Here is a 15185-nt window from a genome sequence, read left to right as displayed (position 1 = left end):
CCCCAGGGCCGGCAGGGCCCCCAGGGACCCCCCCTCCTCCCCTTCCCCGCCGATACCCGGCAGCCAAGGTGTTTCCAGAAGCCCGGAGCCTGGCCGGACGCGGGCTCAGCCCTTGCGCCCCGGGGGGATGCAGGTGGGCTCGTGCCTCGAATCCCGCCGGCCGCGAAGGCGCCGGGATGGAGGCCCAGGGGTCGGGGGATACCTGGACCCTGGGCTCTGCCCTTGCCGGTTTCAGGGCAGGCACCGCACGCGGGCCGCTAGGTGCCCGCTCGTCCCTGCTGTGGGCTCGCCCCGGTCCGAGCCCCGCATGCCGCCCGCCTGGCACGGGCTCAGCAGACGCACGGGGCAACGGGGCTGCGAGAGGCTGTGGGCAACCCGGCTCGGGGTGCCGGGGTCCTGCCGTGCCGGGCCAGCGCCGTGCCAAGCCGCTCGGCGTGCGCCATCCGTGCCATCTAGCGGGGGAAGGCCAGAAGACACCCGGGTACCCCGCTTTGCAGGCACCCCGCTTTCGGGGGCCCGTCCCGGGCGCAGCCCCAGCAGCCCCCACGCAGCAGACCCCGCGGGGGCTCGGACGCCTGGGTCCCCTGCACCTGGCCGCCCCAGGGCGGCTTGGGGCGAAGGACTGGCCAGAGGCGCCCCAATTGCGCTGCTCATCCTGCAGGGTCTCCCTGGGGTGCAAGCGAGCAGCTATCGCCCCGCGGCGGCGACGAGACGGGCACCCCACGTCCCGCCTTTGCCTGCAGGCATCCAGCGGGTGCTGCCAGGAGCCGGGGAGCTGCCGCGGCGCTTCACCCAAGGGCTTCCTGCCACCTTCGCACCACCCAAACCTCCAAAGCAAAAGGGGAGGCAGCTCGGCCGCCGCCGCTGCTTGAACTCCGCGTAGGTGCAGCCAGCGGTGACTTTTATTTCCTGCTTTATTGCAAAAAAAAAAAAAAAAAAAGAGTCCGTAGCCCAGCCTGCCTGCCCGGGCTCGAAGCGCCAGCAGCGCCTCACTTGGTCCAGGCCCCGCTCGCGGCTGGGGCTTTGCAGCAGGGCGATGCTCCTGGCGGCGCTGAGCCCGCGGCCGGTGGAGCGGGACCCCTCTCGCCGCGGGGTGCCGTGTCGGCCGGCCAGGAGGGCACAGCGGCCCCCGTGGCAGGGGGAGCAGCCTCCTGGGGCCTTGCAGCAGGGGAAGCGCCCGGCAGCGCGCGACGGCAGGGCCGGGGCGAGAGCCGGTGTGCTAGGAGGGGCCATGGCTGCTGTGGGAGCCCCCGCTGTCCCCCGCGCCCAGCTGGGTGCTGTCAAAACGGTTCAGGCTGGCAGCGGCGGGCGCCGGATGCCGCGTGTCCTGGGCGGAGGTCTCTGCCCCACAGGGCTCTGGGAAGGCACCCGCTCCTCGATCCTGCCGGGCGGAGGCGTCCGGACGAGCAGCTCCGCAGCCCGGGGAAGCCCTGCTCCCCGCCTGGCCCAAGAGCGCATCCTCCCCGCCGAGCAGCGGGTCCAGCCCTTCGTCCCGGGGACGGGCCGGCACCGGCGCGCCCGGGCTGGCAGCGGCTCCTCCATCCTCCGGCACCTCGTCCGGCTCTGCTGTGCCCCCGGCACCTGGTTCTTCCTCGGCAGCCGCCGGCTGGACCTGCTGGTGACACATGGGGCAGGTGTCCTGCACGTAGAGCCACTTGCGGAGGCAGGCGCCGTGGAAGAAGTGGTTGCAGGGGGTGATCACGGCCACCTGCATGTCCTGCGGGCAGAGAGGGGACGTCACCGCGGTGCTTGCCGAGGTGCAGCGCCGGCGGGCGGCTGGAGCGCACCCACGTGGCAATGGGTGGGGGGACCCTGGGGAGCTGCCCCAGGCCTCCCACAGCCCAGCCTGGAGAGGATGACGGTGCAGCGGGTGCTCCAGGGCTGAGAGCGGGGCACATCGCCTCTCACAGAAAAGGGACATGCTCTCCCAGCCGCAGGACGAGCTCGCCGAGCAGGCACAGCTGACGCTGCAAAGCTGAGACCGAGCGTACCGAGACCAAACCTTTCCGTTCACAGGGTGCACTCTCTTACTCTCCGGGCCAATCTCCCAGCAGGGCCAGGGAATGGTTTCCTCCTTGCCCCAGTAAACCAGGGGGTGTCTGGGGTTGGGGTACCTGCATTGCTGCCTGTCTCGCTCAGGAGGGGCTTCAGCCTTCCTCCCATCCCTCGAGAGCAGCAGAGGCTGTAAGGAGATGAGCCCATCTCATGGGCTGCAGGAGAGCTGCGCTTGGAGCTGGGCACAAGGGAGATGGGGATCGGTCCAAAGCCCTCACGGCACACCCAGGACGAAAGACTTCCCAAAAGGCAAAGAGAGACCTTGCCCCGTGCTCAGAGGGGCACAACAGGGTCTTCCAGCTCTGGTAGCCCACCTGGTGCCAGCGGACAGCAGGGAAGGGGCAGCAGCCGCTTAGGGACCCGCTGGGACCCTGCGAGGAGAGCGCAGCGGGCGCCGGAGCAGCTCACCTGGAAGCAGATGGCGCACACGTCGTTGTGGTCCCGCAGCTGCCCACGCGTGGCCCTGGGCAGCGAGTTGATCTTCTTCGCCGCCTCGCGGCGGAGCAGGAAGCTCTTCCAGCCCGACTGGGCGCGCAGCCAGACGTTGAAGTAGGAGTGGATGATGATGACGGAGGCACCCATCCAGCTCCACTCGCCAAAGAGGGACTCCCAGGTGCCGTAGCCGACCACGCACACGGCCACCAGGAACTCCAGCACCCGGCTCACCGCGTTCACGTAGTAGATGATCTCGTCCATGCGCTCCAGCGGCGTGTCCTGGAACAGCTCGACCATGAAGAGCGCGTAGATGAAGAGCGTGCCCATCACCTGGGAGACAGCGGGGACAGCCCGTTGCTGCTGGTGGCCGGCTGGCTGCCGGACCACGCACCGCGACCCAGTGCTCCGTCCCGGCGGCGGCCCCCAGCGGGCTGCGCGCACCCGCGGGAACACGGCCCCTCGCGTGCAGCAGCCAGACAGTGCCCAGGGAGGCCCCAGCTCTGCCCGCTCCCTCTCGTCGGTGCAGGGGGCTCCTGGGGCCATTGGCAGGGGACCTAATCCAACACGGGAGAAGGGACAGGCAGGTGCTGCAGGGCCAGGACAGGGCAGGGTAGGGGAGCAAAACCATTCTGGCAGGCCGAGCAAGGTGTCTCTGGGACAGCGACGGACCCCCTGGGGCTGGGGCTCCCCTGTACCTGCAGAGAGGTGAGCATGCAGCTGGAGACCAGGATCAGCAGCCAGAAATCCAGGTGGAAGAAGTGCGCGATCTTGTAGGCCATGAAGCAAGGGAAAACCAGCAAGAACAGGCACATGCTGACACCGCGGAAATGCTTCCAAGGGCTCCTAGGGAAGGTGCAGGTCAGCAACGTGGTGCTGCCCCAGGCCTGCCGGCAGGACCCACACACCCCCGGCCACTGCACAGTGGAGCATGGCACCCACCGCCCCTGGCACCATGTCCTCCGGGACCCGTCCTCCAGCACCGTTTCTGCCCAAGAGCGGGCAGAGAGGATCCGAGAGGAGCTGGAAGGCCAGGGAGCAGCTGTGCAGGGCACCAGTCCTGGCCAGGCCTCTCAGAAGCAGGACTGGATGCAGAAATTGGTACTGGGCAAAAGGAAATAAAGGGAGGCTCATGGGCCCAGCCAGCTCGGACGGGCCCGGTCCACAGCCCCGGCTCCGGGGACACCTCAGCCCCACGGTGTCCAGGACGGGTCTCGGCAGGCTGGGGGAATGGGGCAGCGCTCCCAAGCGCAGAGATCCCCTGACCAGGAGACAGGGGCATCCTGGCTGCACGCTGGGATCACGGTACCCAATTTGGGTGTTCTTTGAGGAAGAGAGGATAACCCTGAGTCTGGAAAGAAACCACAGCGCTGGTCTGCAGATCCTCCTCCCAGCTCCTATGCGGCAAACCGTGCACCCTTGGGCAGGGCTGGTCCTGGGGGCCGGGCCAGGCAGTGCGGTGCAGGCTTGGGCTGGATCCTGCTGCTCTTCCCCAAGCACTGGGAGAAGAGGCAAGTACCTGTTGCGGGAGGCCCCCAGCGCCAGCACAATGGGGTCAGCTATCTCGATCATGGACTGCAGCGTGGAGGTCACCACGATGAAGAGGATGATGCTGAGGAGGAAGGTCCGCTGGAGGATCTGCAGGTCAAGCAGCCCCGTCTGCAGCGCCAGCAGCAGCAGCGTCACACCCTCCGTCACCCCCCTGTGAGAAGTGGGGCGTGAGGCCGGGGCACGAGCACACACACGGCACCACGCACAGCCTGACCGGCACAGGGGCATGCACCATGCATCAGCCTGGGGCACAGCCAGGAAAGGGGGGACCTGGACCCACATGGGCTCTCAGGCCAGCCCTGCTGCCTTTTGCAAGGCACACGGGTCCGTTTCCGCCTTCACGGTGGCTCTTTGCTTGGCCACGGCAGCTCGTCCAGCTGGGCCGGCACCACGACCCACGCGTGGAAAGAAACAGTCACTGCTTGCCTGGAGCGGGACACGCAGCTTGGCCAGGCTGGGCCAGAGCTGGCGCCACGTGGCACAGCTCTGCTTTGTCCCAGCGCCTAGGCCACACCTCATCCCCTGCAGCCCCCACGGGATGTACCCCAACCCTGGATCTGCTCCTCACAACACCCACGTGCTTCCCACGCTCCTCTGCACGGGGCTCTGGTGCGCAACTTGTCAAGAACAAGGAACATCTCCGGCTGTTCAGCATGTGCCGAGACGTGCCAGCTACCCGCAGCTCTCCGTGCACCTCTGGCAGGGCAGGAGCGATCTCCTCGCCAGCCCAAGGGAGCTCGGTGTAGCCAGCGGGCTCAGAGCCAGACCTACCACAGGGCTCGGACGAGGGATGTCCCTGCTGCCTCCCATGCGGGGCAGGCAGTGCTGGGGTTCCCGCTCTGTCGCCCGCCCTGGCGGCTCACCACGGGGATGCGGAGCCCCAGCCCGCGGCGAGCGCCCGCGCAGGGCTCACCTGTGCATGACATTGCCGTTCTGGAAGGCACCGTAGCCCAGCAGGTAAAACTTGCAGAGGTTCAGCACGCCCAGGGCAAGGTAGGAGACAGTGAAGGTGAGGCCGACGAGGGAGTAAGGCGTGCTGCAGCACTCGGCCACGCTGCAACAGAGCCCGGGGTGAGTGCAGACACCGTCCGGCAATTCCAGGCAACTCCCCAGCGGTGCCGCAGCACAAACCCAGGCCAGGAGGGAATGCTGGGGCCTCTGGCTCCCCAAACCCCCATGGCAAGCCCTCCCTTCTCTTTATTATGTCCTTCCTCTTCCTCCTCCTGCAGCCAAGGGGGAGGAAGGCAAAGCTCACACAGCTCCTGCCAGTGGCTCTGCCCTAGCCATACCTCGAGAGAGCTTCCTCAGTATGCCCTGGCTGCAGCGCGGCCCTGCACTCCTACCTGCTGAGGAGGATGAAGAGCAGGCCCTGCTGGGCGAGGGGGCTGCTGGAGGAGGCCAGGAAGAAGGAGAGGCGCAGGGAGAAGAGCACCAGCCAGAACACGAGGAAGAGGAGCGGGATGGCCAGCTGGCTCCAGAGCGACACCCCCAGCGCGACCAGTCTGTACACCTCCAGCGCCTGCGGGGAAGGGCCATGAGCTGGGCCGTCAGCAAGGAGGCCAGAGCCGCCGCCAACCATCAGCACATCTGGCTGAGAACTGCCAGCATTCAGGACATGCTACGCGGCACCCAGACCCCGACACTCAGGGCACAGGGCTGGCACAAAAGAGAACCTCCTCTCCCTCCCCGCTCCAGCTATGAGCCCTGGGGCTGCCCACAGGAGCTGGGAACTCCTCTACCCTCCCGCTGCTCCTTCCCAGCCGTGCCAGGACTGCGGAGGTGGGCTGGGAGCCCTGCAGAGTCCTCGCTGGTCCCAGCGGAGCTCCTGGCCATCTCTGGCACTGGAGAGCCCAGGAGGAAGCAACCTGGCTCCATACCTTCCCATGTGCAATGAGAGACGGGGGCACAGAGAGTCCCGTGCCTGTGCGGGGGGACAACCTGGGGCAAACTCTGCATCAGGCTGGTTTTCCCAGGGCTCATGCGGGGCACCCTCCCCTCACCCGGAGGCTGCGCCAGGACAGGAACCGCATCCCATCTCCCACCGCCGAGCTAGCAGGCCCCTCTGCCCGCAGAAGCAGACAGTTTCGGCCAGGCCGAGGTCTCGCGCTCGCTCTAGCCCTGGCCCCTCCGATCCCGGCACAGCCCTACGCACCTGCGCTAGCTCCCTGCAGGCCACAGCAGCCAGCTGGAAGGGCACGAGGATGTGGGAGCTGACGACGTAGAGCACCTCCACCGCGGTGAGGACAGTGGCAAAGGTGTTGACCACGGGCAGCATGTGGAGGGGGAAGCCGCAGAGCCGGGCCAGCAAGGGGAGCAGCGGGGCAGAGAACAGCCACACTTGCTTGGTCCTCATCAGGAGCGAGCAGAGGGCACACACGGAGACCTGGCCTGCGGAGAAGAGAGGAGACGGTCTGGGCACACAGGCAGGACACACGCTCTCCCCACACCACCCTGGCTTTCCCTCCGGAGCCTGCTTTCACCAGCCCCCAGGCCCCCGCCACCGAGAGGTTCAGCACAGGCTCCAGGGAGCTCCAGGGAGACACCAGGCTCCTGGACACATTGGCATGAACTGCTGGCCCAGAGCAAACCTCGTCTCAGCCGTTGCTCCCCTCGCAGAGGGCACCAGGCTCTGCTGAAAGCAGAATAGGGACATCCCAGAGACTGCCCGAGCCAGGGAGTGGAGAGGCTCGGACCCTTGCCCCGCAAGCCCCCGGGCAGCAGAAAGCCGGCAGGCCCCCGCGCGGGCCTGGCCAGCCGGCGGGTTTGTGTGAGCCGTCTCTGCTCACAGCTGGGACTGTCGAGCTGGTTCACACGATCGCACTTAGCAGCGGCCACCCAGCACACAATCCCCGGGGGGCTGGGGCCAGCCCGCTCGCAGCGCTGCGCCGGGCTAGCTGGGGTGGCAAAGGAGGCTGCGCCCCTGGTGAGGGCACAACCCATCTACAGGCCACCCGACTCCAGCAGGGACCAGCTGCTGCTCTAAAGCTTTGTCTGATCTCTCCTAGCTAGGGAGAGGCACCAGCTTCACAGCCCATGGAGGGAACCTCTGCCCTGTCCCCAGCCCTGCAGCCTGCCCCCACTGCCCCAGGTCCCAGCGACCAGCCTGCCGCTCCCTATCCCCCGGGGAGGGCTGGGGGCTTTCGCCGGCAGGAGGGGCAGCTCGGGAGGGCTGGACCCACCCCAGCCCCAGCCCCGCTCACCTGCGAGAGCGGTGACGAAGCGGCCGAGCGCAACGGGGTCGTCGTACACGGCGCCCTGGAACTCGTACTCCAGCTCACGGCGGATGTAGTCCCTGCCCGGAGAGAGGCTCAGCACCCTGACCCACCTTCTCAGCACCCAAGAACAACCCCACCGTCTCCCCTGGTGCCAGGGCTGGTGTCGGGGCACCGAGACCCGCTCCGGGCAGCCCGGCGCGGGCCGCGCGTTCGCGCCCCGCCGCAGCCCTCCTCCCAGATCACGAGGGAGCCAGGGGACCCGCGGGGCTCTCCAGTCCTGCCCTGACCACACGTACCAGCAGCCCAACTCCGGGGGCAGCGGGACTGGTGTGCCAGTCTCTGCCAAACGCACGTCCCTTCTCAGGGCTGCACCCTGAGCGGACACCCCCATGCAAGCCGCCAGTCCCCTGCCCGGGGCTCAGCCCCCCGGCCCCCCGCACCGCTCGCCCGCGGGGCTCACCTGGCCGTCTGGTGCCCCACGGAGAGCAGCAGCACCGTGAGGAGGTAGAGGTAGAGCTTCACCAGGGACCGAACCGGCAGCATCAGCATCACCACACACAGCACGTGGCCTGGGGCAGGAAGGACAGCAACCAGGTGAGACGGCCCTGCTGAGCCCCCAGCCCCGTCGAGCCCCGGCCCGAGACCCTCCCTCCGGGAGGAAACCCCTTGCAGGGCGGGGGGGGCAGACAAGGGGCCTCTTTTCTCCCCGTGTGCTGCAGCAGGATGAGCAGGGAACAGCCTGCCGCTGGGCAGGACGGGCTGCGGAGGAGCTACACAGGGACGCGCGCCCCGCGCCGCACAGCCCGGGGACGTCAGGCTGCACGCCAGCGCGCGTCCCAGGCCCCCGCTTGCAAACGCAGAGCCAGAGGGACCAGCCAACAGGACAACACCGGGGACGTTTGCTCAGAAAACAGCTGCAGTTTCACCCCCAAAACCAGCATCCGTCCTGAAGCAGCCCAAGACAGACGCTCAGCGGGGCAGGAAAAAAAAAAAAACCCAGCAAACCAGATAACCACGCGGTTATCTCTCGGTGCCGCACGCGCACCCCGAGACCCGTTTTCGTCCTGCAGACGGCCCAAAACAGCGCTCAACGAGGGTTTCCTCCCGCGCGGACGGCACGCCAGAGAGCTGGCTGGCTCCAGGGCTGAACCTACGGCTTGGGTTACCTGCGCCCGGCAGCACGCCCGTTCCCAATCCCGCGGCGAAGCCGGGGCTCCGACGGAGCCGGAGGGCTCCTGCCGGCTCCGTGCCGGCGCTGCTGCGCGCTGGGACGCCGCCAGCTGCCCCGAACCGAGCCGAACGGGGCGGCGAAGCCCGGCCGCAGCAGGGTCGGCTGGAGCGGGCGATCCCGGTTGGGATGTCTCCGGAGATGCACGACGGGGTGGGCGGCCCTCGCTCCGACACCCCCCCGGCCAGCCCGTCCCCGCTGCCCCCCACCAGGCCGCGGCTCTCCCCGCGGGACCCTCCCTCCCAAACCCAACCGGACCCCCTCCGCTTTTCAAAGCCGCTGCAGCTCGGCAGCTCGGGACCGGCCAACCCCCTTGGTTGACCCGGCGCGGAGCCGCTTTTCGGAGCGCGGCCCTGCGGCCGCCTCTGGCTCCCGGATAAGCGGGACGGAGCTGCCAGGAGGCCCCGGCGGGCGCGAGGGCAGCCCGGCCCGCTCCGTCATTTATTTAGCCCCCCTCGCCGAACCGGATGCGGGCAGAAGAGGCGCAGAGGGACACAGGGACGCGAAGCCGAGCCGTGCCCCGTGCCCGGTCCCCCCGCCGGCGGCCCCCTCACCCAGGCAGTAGGCGCTCCAGAGGGCGCGGGGCCGGAGGAAGGCGTCGCCGTGCTTGGGCCGCAGCAGGTCGGCCAGGGCCGCCGCGTCCCAGCGGTACAGCAGGTCCAGCAGCGCCAGCCCCGGCACCCGCAGCGCCACGTTGGCCACCGTCTCCAGCCGCGACATGGCCCCCGGGGGCCGGCCGCCGCCTGCGCCCCCCCCGGCGCGTGGGGACGGGGGATAGGGGTCCCTGTGTCGCAGGCCCTGGGGTGGTGGGGGGGGGGGGACAAGGGGGTCCCCGTGTCCTAGGTCTCCTCTTTGAGGGGCAAGGGGGGTCCCCCTGCCCTAGGCCCCCTCTCTAGGGAGGGCGAGGGGGTCCCTTGCGCCAGGCCCCCTCCTTGGGGGGGGGAAGGAGCACGGGGGGCGGGTCCCCTGCCCTGACCCCCCTCCCTCGAGGGGGGTGCCTTGTCCCAGGCCCCCTCTTTGGGGGGGGCGGTCCCCGTGCCAGGGGTCCCGTCTATAGGGGGAGGCGGGGGGGGCCTCCCCGCGGCGCCAAGCAGGGGGCGCCAGCGCCGCCCCGCGCCCAGCAGCGGGTGGTGGCGGCGCCGCTCGGCGGTGGCGGCGCGCCGGGCCCGGCCGCCCTGCCGCCTGCCTGCCCGCCGGGGCGGGCCCCGCTCCCGTCCCGTCCCGTCCCGTCCCGTCCCGTCCCGCTCCCTCCGACACTTTCGCTTTCTCCCGCCCCGCCCTTACGCCGAGCCACGTGACCGCGCCGTAGCCGACAGGCCTTGCGGCCCTGACGCCGCCGCCGCCGCCATCTTAAGGCAGGGCAGAGCGCCCCTCCCCCTCCTTCCCCGCTTCCTCCCCGCCTCCCTCGGCTTTGTGCCGCCATCTTGATTAAGGGCAGCGCTCTGGCCGCCATTTTGGAAAGGGCGCGGCTGTCTTGGCTGACGTCGAGGCCCGCTCGCCCCGCCCAGCCGGGGGCATCAGCCATCTTGAGTGAGGGCAGGCTCTGTGGCGGGGCGGGGAGAAGAGGCTGCGGCAGCCATTTTGAGTAGGGGACGGGAGGAGGCGGGGGGCGCTGCTGCAGGGCGCTGTGGGGCCGGGGGGCGGGTTGCGGCGCTGGGGACCCTCGGTGGGGCTGGGCTGCGGTGTGCCCCCGGGACGGCAGCGATGTCCCCGGGACGGCAGGCTGGGCGGCAGGGCAGCGATGTCCCCTGGACGGCAGCGATGTCCCTGGGATAGCAGGCTGGGCGGCAGGGCAGCGATGTCCCCTGGACGGCAGCGATGTCCCCAGGTCGGCAGGCTGGGCGGCAGGGCAGCGATGTCCCCCCTGGATGGCAGTGATGTCCCCTGGGGACAGCAGCGATGTCCCCAGGACAGCAGGCTGGGCAGCAGGGCAGCGATGTCCCCCCTGGACGGCAGCGATGTCCCCTGGGGATGGCAGTGATGTCCCCAGGACGGCAGGCTGGGCGGCAGGGCAGCGATGTCCCCCCTGGACGGCAGTGATGTTCCTGGGATGGCAGGCTGCGTGATAGGACAGCAATGTCCCCCCCGGGATCGCACGCCATGCAGGAGGGCAGCGATGTCCCCCCAGGACAGCAGCGATGCCCCCAGGACAGCACACCACGCGGGAGGGGAGTGATGTCCCCTGGGGACGGCAGCGATGTCCCCTGGACAGCAGTGATGCCCCCGGCCCGGCACGCTGCACGAGACGGCAGCGATGTCCACGGGATGGCACGCCGTGCGGGAGGGGAGCGATGCCCCCTGGATGGCAGCGATGCCACCGGCACGGCATGCCGCACGGGAGGGCAGCGATGTCCCCCAGGACGGCGCACCGCGTGGGAGGGGAGCGATGTCTCCCCTGGATGGCAGCGATGTCCCCAGGATGGCACACCACACAGGAGGGGAATGATGTCCCCCCAGGACGACACGCTGGCAGGAGGGCAGCAATGTCCCCGGGACGGCACACCATGCAGGAGGGCAGCGATGCCCCCCAGGACAGCATGCCACGTGGGACGGCGGCAATGCCCCCGGGATGGCACACCACGCAGGAGGGGAGCGATGTCCCCGGGATGGCACGCTGCATGGGAGGACAGCAATGTCCCCCCGGGATGGCACGCCGTGCGGGAGGGCAGCGGACGCATGGAGGATCGCGGCGCCGTCGTGGCTCCGGCGTCCAGCCGGCAGCCCCTGGCAACGGGTGACTTTCCTCGGCGCAGCCAGACGGGGCCGAGGCCGCGCTGGCTCCTGGCAGCCGCCGTGCCGGGGCGGTCGGCACACGCGGGGGCCGAGCCGGGGGCCTTCCCCGTCCCCCCGGCTGTGTTTGGGGGGCACAGGCAGCCTGTCCTCGCCCTCCAGCCGCCTCCACCTGGGCAGGCGATTCCCTGCATCCAAGTGGGACGAATCCTGCTCTCAGAGAGGTCGTAGCCGATCCGAGAGGCACGGGCGCAGTCCGAGCTCCAGCGGGGACGTTAGAGCCAAAGGGACTCGTTTAGAAAGTGGGGAACGCAAAGCTCCCGGGGCCTGGAGCGCACGGCGTGCCCCGTGTTTATGGGGAGCAGCCGCACATCTGGAGCTATGCAAGGGCACGGGTGAGCCGAGGGGCAGCTCCTTCGCCGCCCGGGGCCGGGGGTTATTTTCCTCGCTGCAGAAGCTGAGCCGAGACTCCCCAGACCTGCTAAATACGAGAGTGGAAACGCCCCAGGACGGGGTGCTGGCTCGGGGAAGCCAGATGTGGCCGGGCCGGGCTCTCCGCTCCCTGTCGCTGGTAGCTGGTCCCAGATGTGCTGGGTCCTGTCCCAGGGAGCCGGAGGAGCGGCAGAGAGGGAAAGGGAGGCCTCGGAGCTGGACACGGCTGCGTGTCACCGCTGCTTTGGGAGGAGGGGACCGCTGCGCTCTGGCCGCTGTCCCCGCCGCTCCGCAGGCAGATCGCAGCCGAGCCGGGCTCTCTGCGCGGGGGGCTCCGAGCGGGCTGTGAAGCCCAGCCCTGCCTTGGTGGGACGGCGACCGGCTCCCCTCCGGCCGGATGGCACCAGCAGCAAGGGCCACCTGCCCTTGGCACCGCTCTGGGGCCGCAGACAGCAGCAACCCAGTGCGCAGCGCCCGCCCGGAGCCCTCTGCCCTGCGTCGTTCTCCGTAGGCGGCGTGTCTGCAGCTGTTTTCACTTCTTGGCAGCAGACACCCACAGGATTCACCCTGGTGCGTTGCTGGCAGCAATACGTAAATCAATGTTCAAAAAATAAAAAGGGACGGGGGCAGAAAGGTCCCACGCTAGCCCTGGGGAGTGCTGCCAAATCGCCCGCACAGCTGCGGGGTGCATGGGCAGGGGAAGGGGAGCTGGGCACCCGTGGGCGGCTGGGGCCAGGCAGGGCTTGGCTGTCACTCGCAGGTCAGTGTTGGGCTTGGCAGGCGGCGCCTGTGGCTTCCCTCCCACCGGTGGCCGGTGCCTGCAAGCTCCCGATGCCGGTCGGCCTGCTGAGAGCTGATGGAGGCTGGCAGTGAGAGCAGCGCTGCGGGTCGGTGACGCAGCCATCCCTGGCCAGGGAGGAGGTGTGCGGGCAAAGCCCTGAGCTCACGGCTCGGCGGATGCTGCTGCAGGCTCTCGCCGAGCGCCCGGGATGCTTCTGTGTTGCAGCAAGAGCAGAGCTGACGCAGCTGCTCAGCAGTCCCTTCCGGGCAGCTGGCTTGTCCGGAGGGGTCCCCAGCCAGCACCCGACCTAGTCCTGGCTTCAGACATCCCTGCCAGCCCCCAAGGTGTCCCAAGACAGCACCGGCCACCTTTGCCACGTGACCTGCAGAGAGGCACTGTGTTGGAGAACAACGGGAGACAAGCACATCCGATGATGATGAACAAGTCTCAGTTTATTCAGAATTATCTTATTACTTATATAACAGAGTTAATTAGCTCATACATATTGGAAAAGCCAAGCTCCTTATAGGTGGATACAGTAGAAGGCTGTAGTGGATACAGTAGAAGGCTGTGCACTTTTCCCAGGACATTGTTATCTATATTGTTTTCTGGTGTCTAAGCCAAGAGCCTGTTTCTATCTCCTGCTGCACATTTTTCTATCCTAGATTGTACGGTACCGTGCCCTGCCTACGTGTCCAGCTGCACTTAAGCAGGTCTTGTGAACTTGTTCTCATGCCCCTTGTCACATAGCCAGTATTCAATAATATCTTCCACAGCACTGGCCAAATCTCTTGCTGGAGAGAGGCTGAAGCGAGTGGGCACTTGTGGCTCTCAGCTCTGGCTGCAAAGTCCTGGTCCCAAAGGCGAGGGATCCTCCTGGCCCCAAATCGCCTGCCGTTGGCATGGCTGGCTGGGCTCACTCTCCTCTGAAATTTGCTCTGAGATGCCAAGAGGAGAGGCTCGTGCCAATTTCCAGAGCATCATTGCTCCCTGTGCACTGGAGCGCATTTAATCACTCCAACAAAGCCTGCAAAAATAGAAATGTCTTTGCACTCGTGACCAAGGGCCAAAACAGCTTAAAAGACTTGCAAAGCTTTTCTATATGTTAGTTTATTATTTAAGATGGTTTCAGGCCAAGTGCCAGGCTAGGCCATGCCCTGTTTCCCATGGCCAGTCCAGGGCCGGGAGGTTGGGGCTCCCTGGGGATGTGAGCGCGGGGTGAGCCAGGGAAGGGACGCCATGCAGCAATGCCCCAGCCCCAGCGCAGCGACAGGCTGTGATGCACCATGCAAGGGACGTGCCTACGGCAGCAAGCAGCTGGTGGCCTCACTGGGACAGCAGCATCGCCACTGCCAGACCCCGTGTGCCAGGGGTCAGCCTGGGAGAGCACAAGGAGAGCACAGGGAAAGCTCTTGGGGACCGGAGAAGTGAGTGGTATTGCACTGTGATGGATGGGACCAGCCAGAGCTGCCCTCAGTCCCTGTTGTAAGCTCCCCGCGTGATCCCCACGTGCTCAGTCCGTGCCTCAGTTTCCCCATTGGTGCAGCTCCTGCCTCTCTGGGGCTGTAAGGACTGGCTCTGCTAGTGTCTGGGCACCAGGGAGGAGCCAGGGCTGGCAGTGCCCGTGGAAAGCCTGTACCATCCGCACAGACCACGCATGCCCTGGATCTGACTCTACTGGAAACTTTTTAATAGTCACAGACACACAGAGCTGCCACCGAGGCGAGCTGTGCGAGGGAGATATGGCCAGGGTGCTGCTACTGATGGAGGGTCCTGCACCGCCAGGGACGCTCAGCTTCTCCAGGGCTCATTCGTGGCCAGGCAGCAAGCGTCCCCTGGTGCTGCTGAGCATCGCCTGGTCCGCCATGCTGCGCCCACCAGGACCGAGCCCATCCAGGCCACCTTGCTCAGTCAGAGGCACCAAGTCCCGTTGCTGCTGGAGACTCTGCACCGCGCCTCAGCACCAGGCTGGCCTGCTGCTCTCGCCTTCCCGGGGAGGCTGCTCGGTGTCTGCAGGAAACCTGGGCACCGCCGCGGGTTTCACCTGGGAACTGGCAGCTGCAGCTTGGCTTAGCAGAGCTGCACCTGTGCAGCAGCGCGCTCCTGCCCGGACCCACAGGCCCACGGACGGACGGACGGGCACACGGGTGAACTGATGGGCACGTGGACGGATTGACAGATACCTGCACGGACCGATGGGCACACGGGTGGTCCGACGGCCACATGGATGGACGGCCACACAGACTGACAGACACACGGATGGACCGCCTGATGGGCACAAGGACAGGCTGACAGATACATGGACGGACCAACAGGCGCACGGACAGTCTGATGGGCGTATGGATGGACAGGCCGACGGGCAGATCGGCGGGCGCTGCCGGTGCTGCGGCTCTGGGTGACCCCGTCCTGCGGCGCACGGCAGCCTGGCCCGGCCCGGCCCGGCCCGACGCGGCCCCGCTGGGCGCCGCCCGCCCCGCCGCCCCGTCCCGCAGCACCTCGGACAGCGGCGGCGGAGGGCGGAGAGACGGGGCGGTCCCGCTGCCCCCCCCCCCCCGTGCGCCCCCCCGGGTCCGCGCCCCCCCCCCGCCCCGTCCGCTCCCCGGTGTCCCCGCTCCGTCCATCCCGGTATCTCCGTCCCGTGCGCTCCCCGGTGTCCCCGCTCCGTCCATCCCGGTATCTCCATCCCGTCCGCTCCCCAGTGTCCCCGCTCTGTCCATCCCGGTATCTCCATCCCGTCCGCTCCCCGGTGTCCCCGCTCCGT

General features: G+C 68.1%; 1 protein-coding gene and 1 long non-coding RNA gene across 2 annotated transcripts; both read right to left on the bottom strand.

Moving 5' to 3' along the window:
* Positions 1-852: 852 nt before the first annotated feature.
* Positions 853-9574, bottom strand: LOC104147507 (RING finger protein 145-like). The gene is made up of 10 exons (XM_068943942.1): positions 9036-9574; positions 7714-7822; positions 7239-7330; positions 6191-6426; positions 5382-5557; positions 4952-5092; positions 4007-4189; positions 3186-3333; positions 2464-2820; positions 853-1717 (listed from the first exon to the last, which is right to left on the bottom strand). The coding sequence occupies exons 1-10, from the start codon at positions 9199-9201 to the stop codon at positions 1220-1222; spliced, it is 2106 nt and encodes a 701-aa protein (XP_068800043.1). The 5' UTR covers positions 9202-9574; the 3' UTR covers positions 853-1219.
* Positions 9575-12855: 3281 nt separating this feature from the next.
* LOC138067082 (uncharacterized) lies at positions 12856-14876 on the bottom strand. Its single transcript, XR_011140739.1, has 2 exons — positions 14327-14876; positions 12856-13451 (listed from the first exon to the last, which is right to left on the bottom strand). It is a non-coding gene; the product is annotated as an uncharacterized lncRNA (long non-coding RNA).
* Between the last annotated feature and the right edge of the window lie 309 nt (positions 14877-15185).

This window comes from Struthio camelus, chromosome 4 (assembly GCF_040807025.1).
Source record: "Struthio camelus isolate bStrCam1 chromosome 4, bStrCam1.hap1, whole genome shotgun sequence".
Classification (NCBI taxonomy): domain Eukaryota; kingdom Metazoa; phylum Chordata; class Aves; order Struthioniformes; family Struthionidae; genus Struthio; species Struthio camelus.
This window is presented reverse-complemented; position numbering and strand designations above follow the sequence as displayed.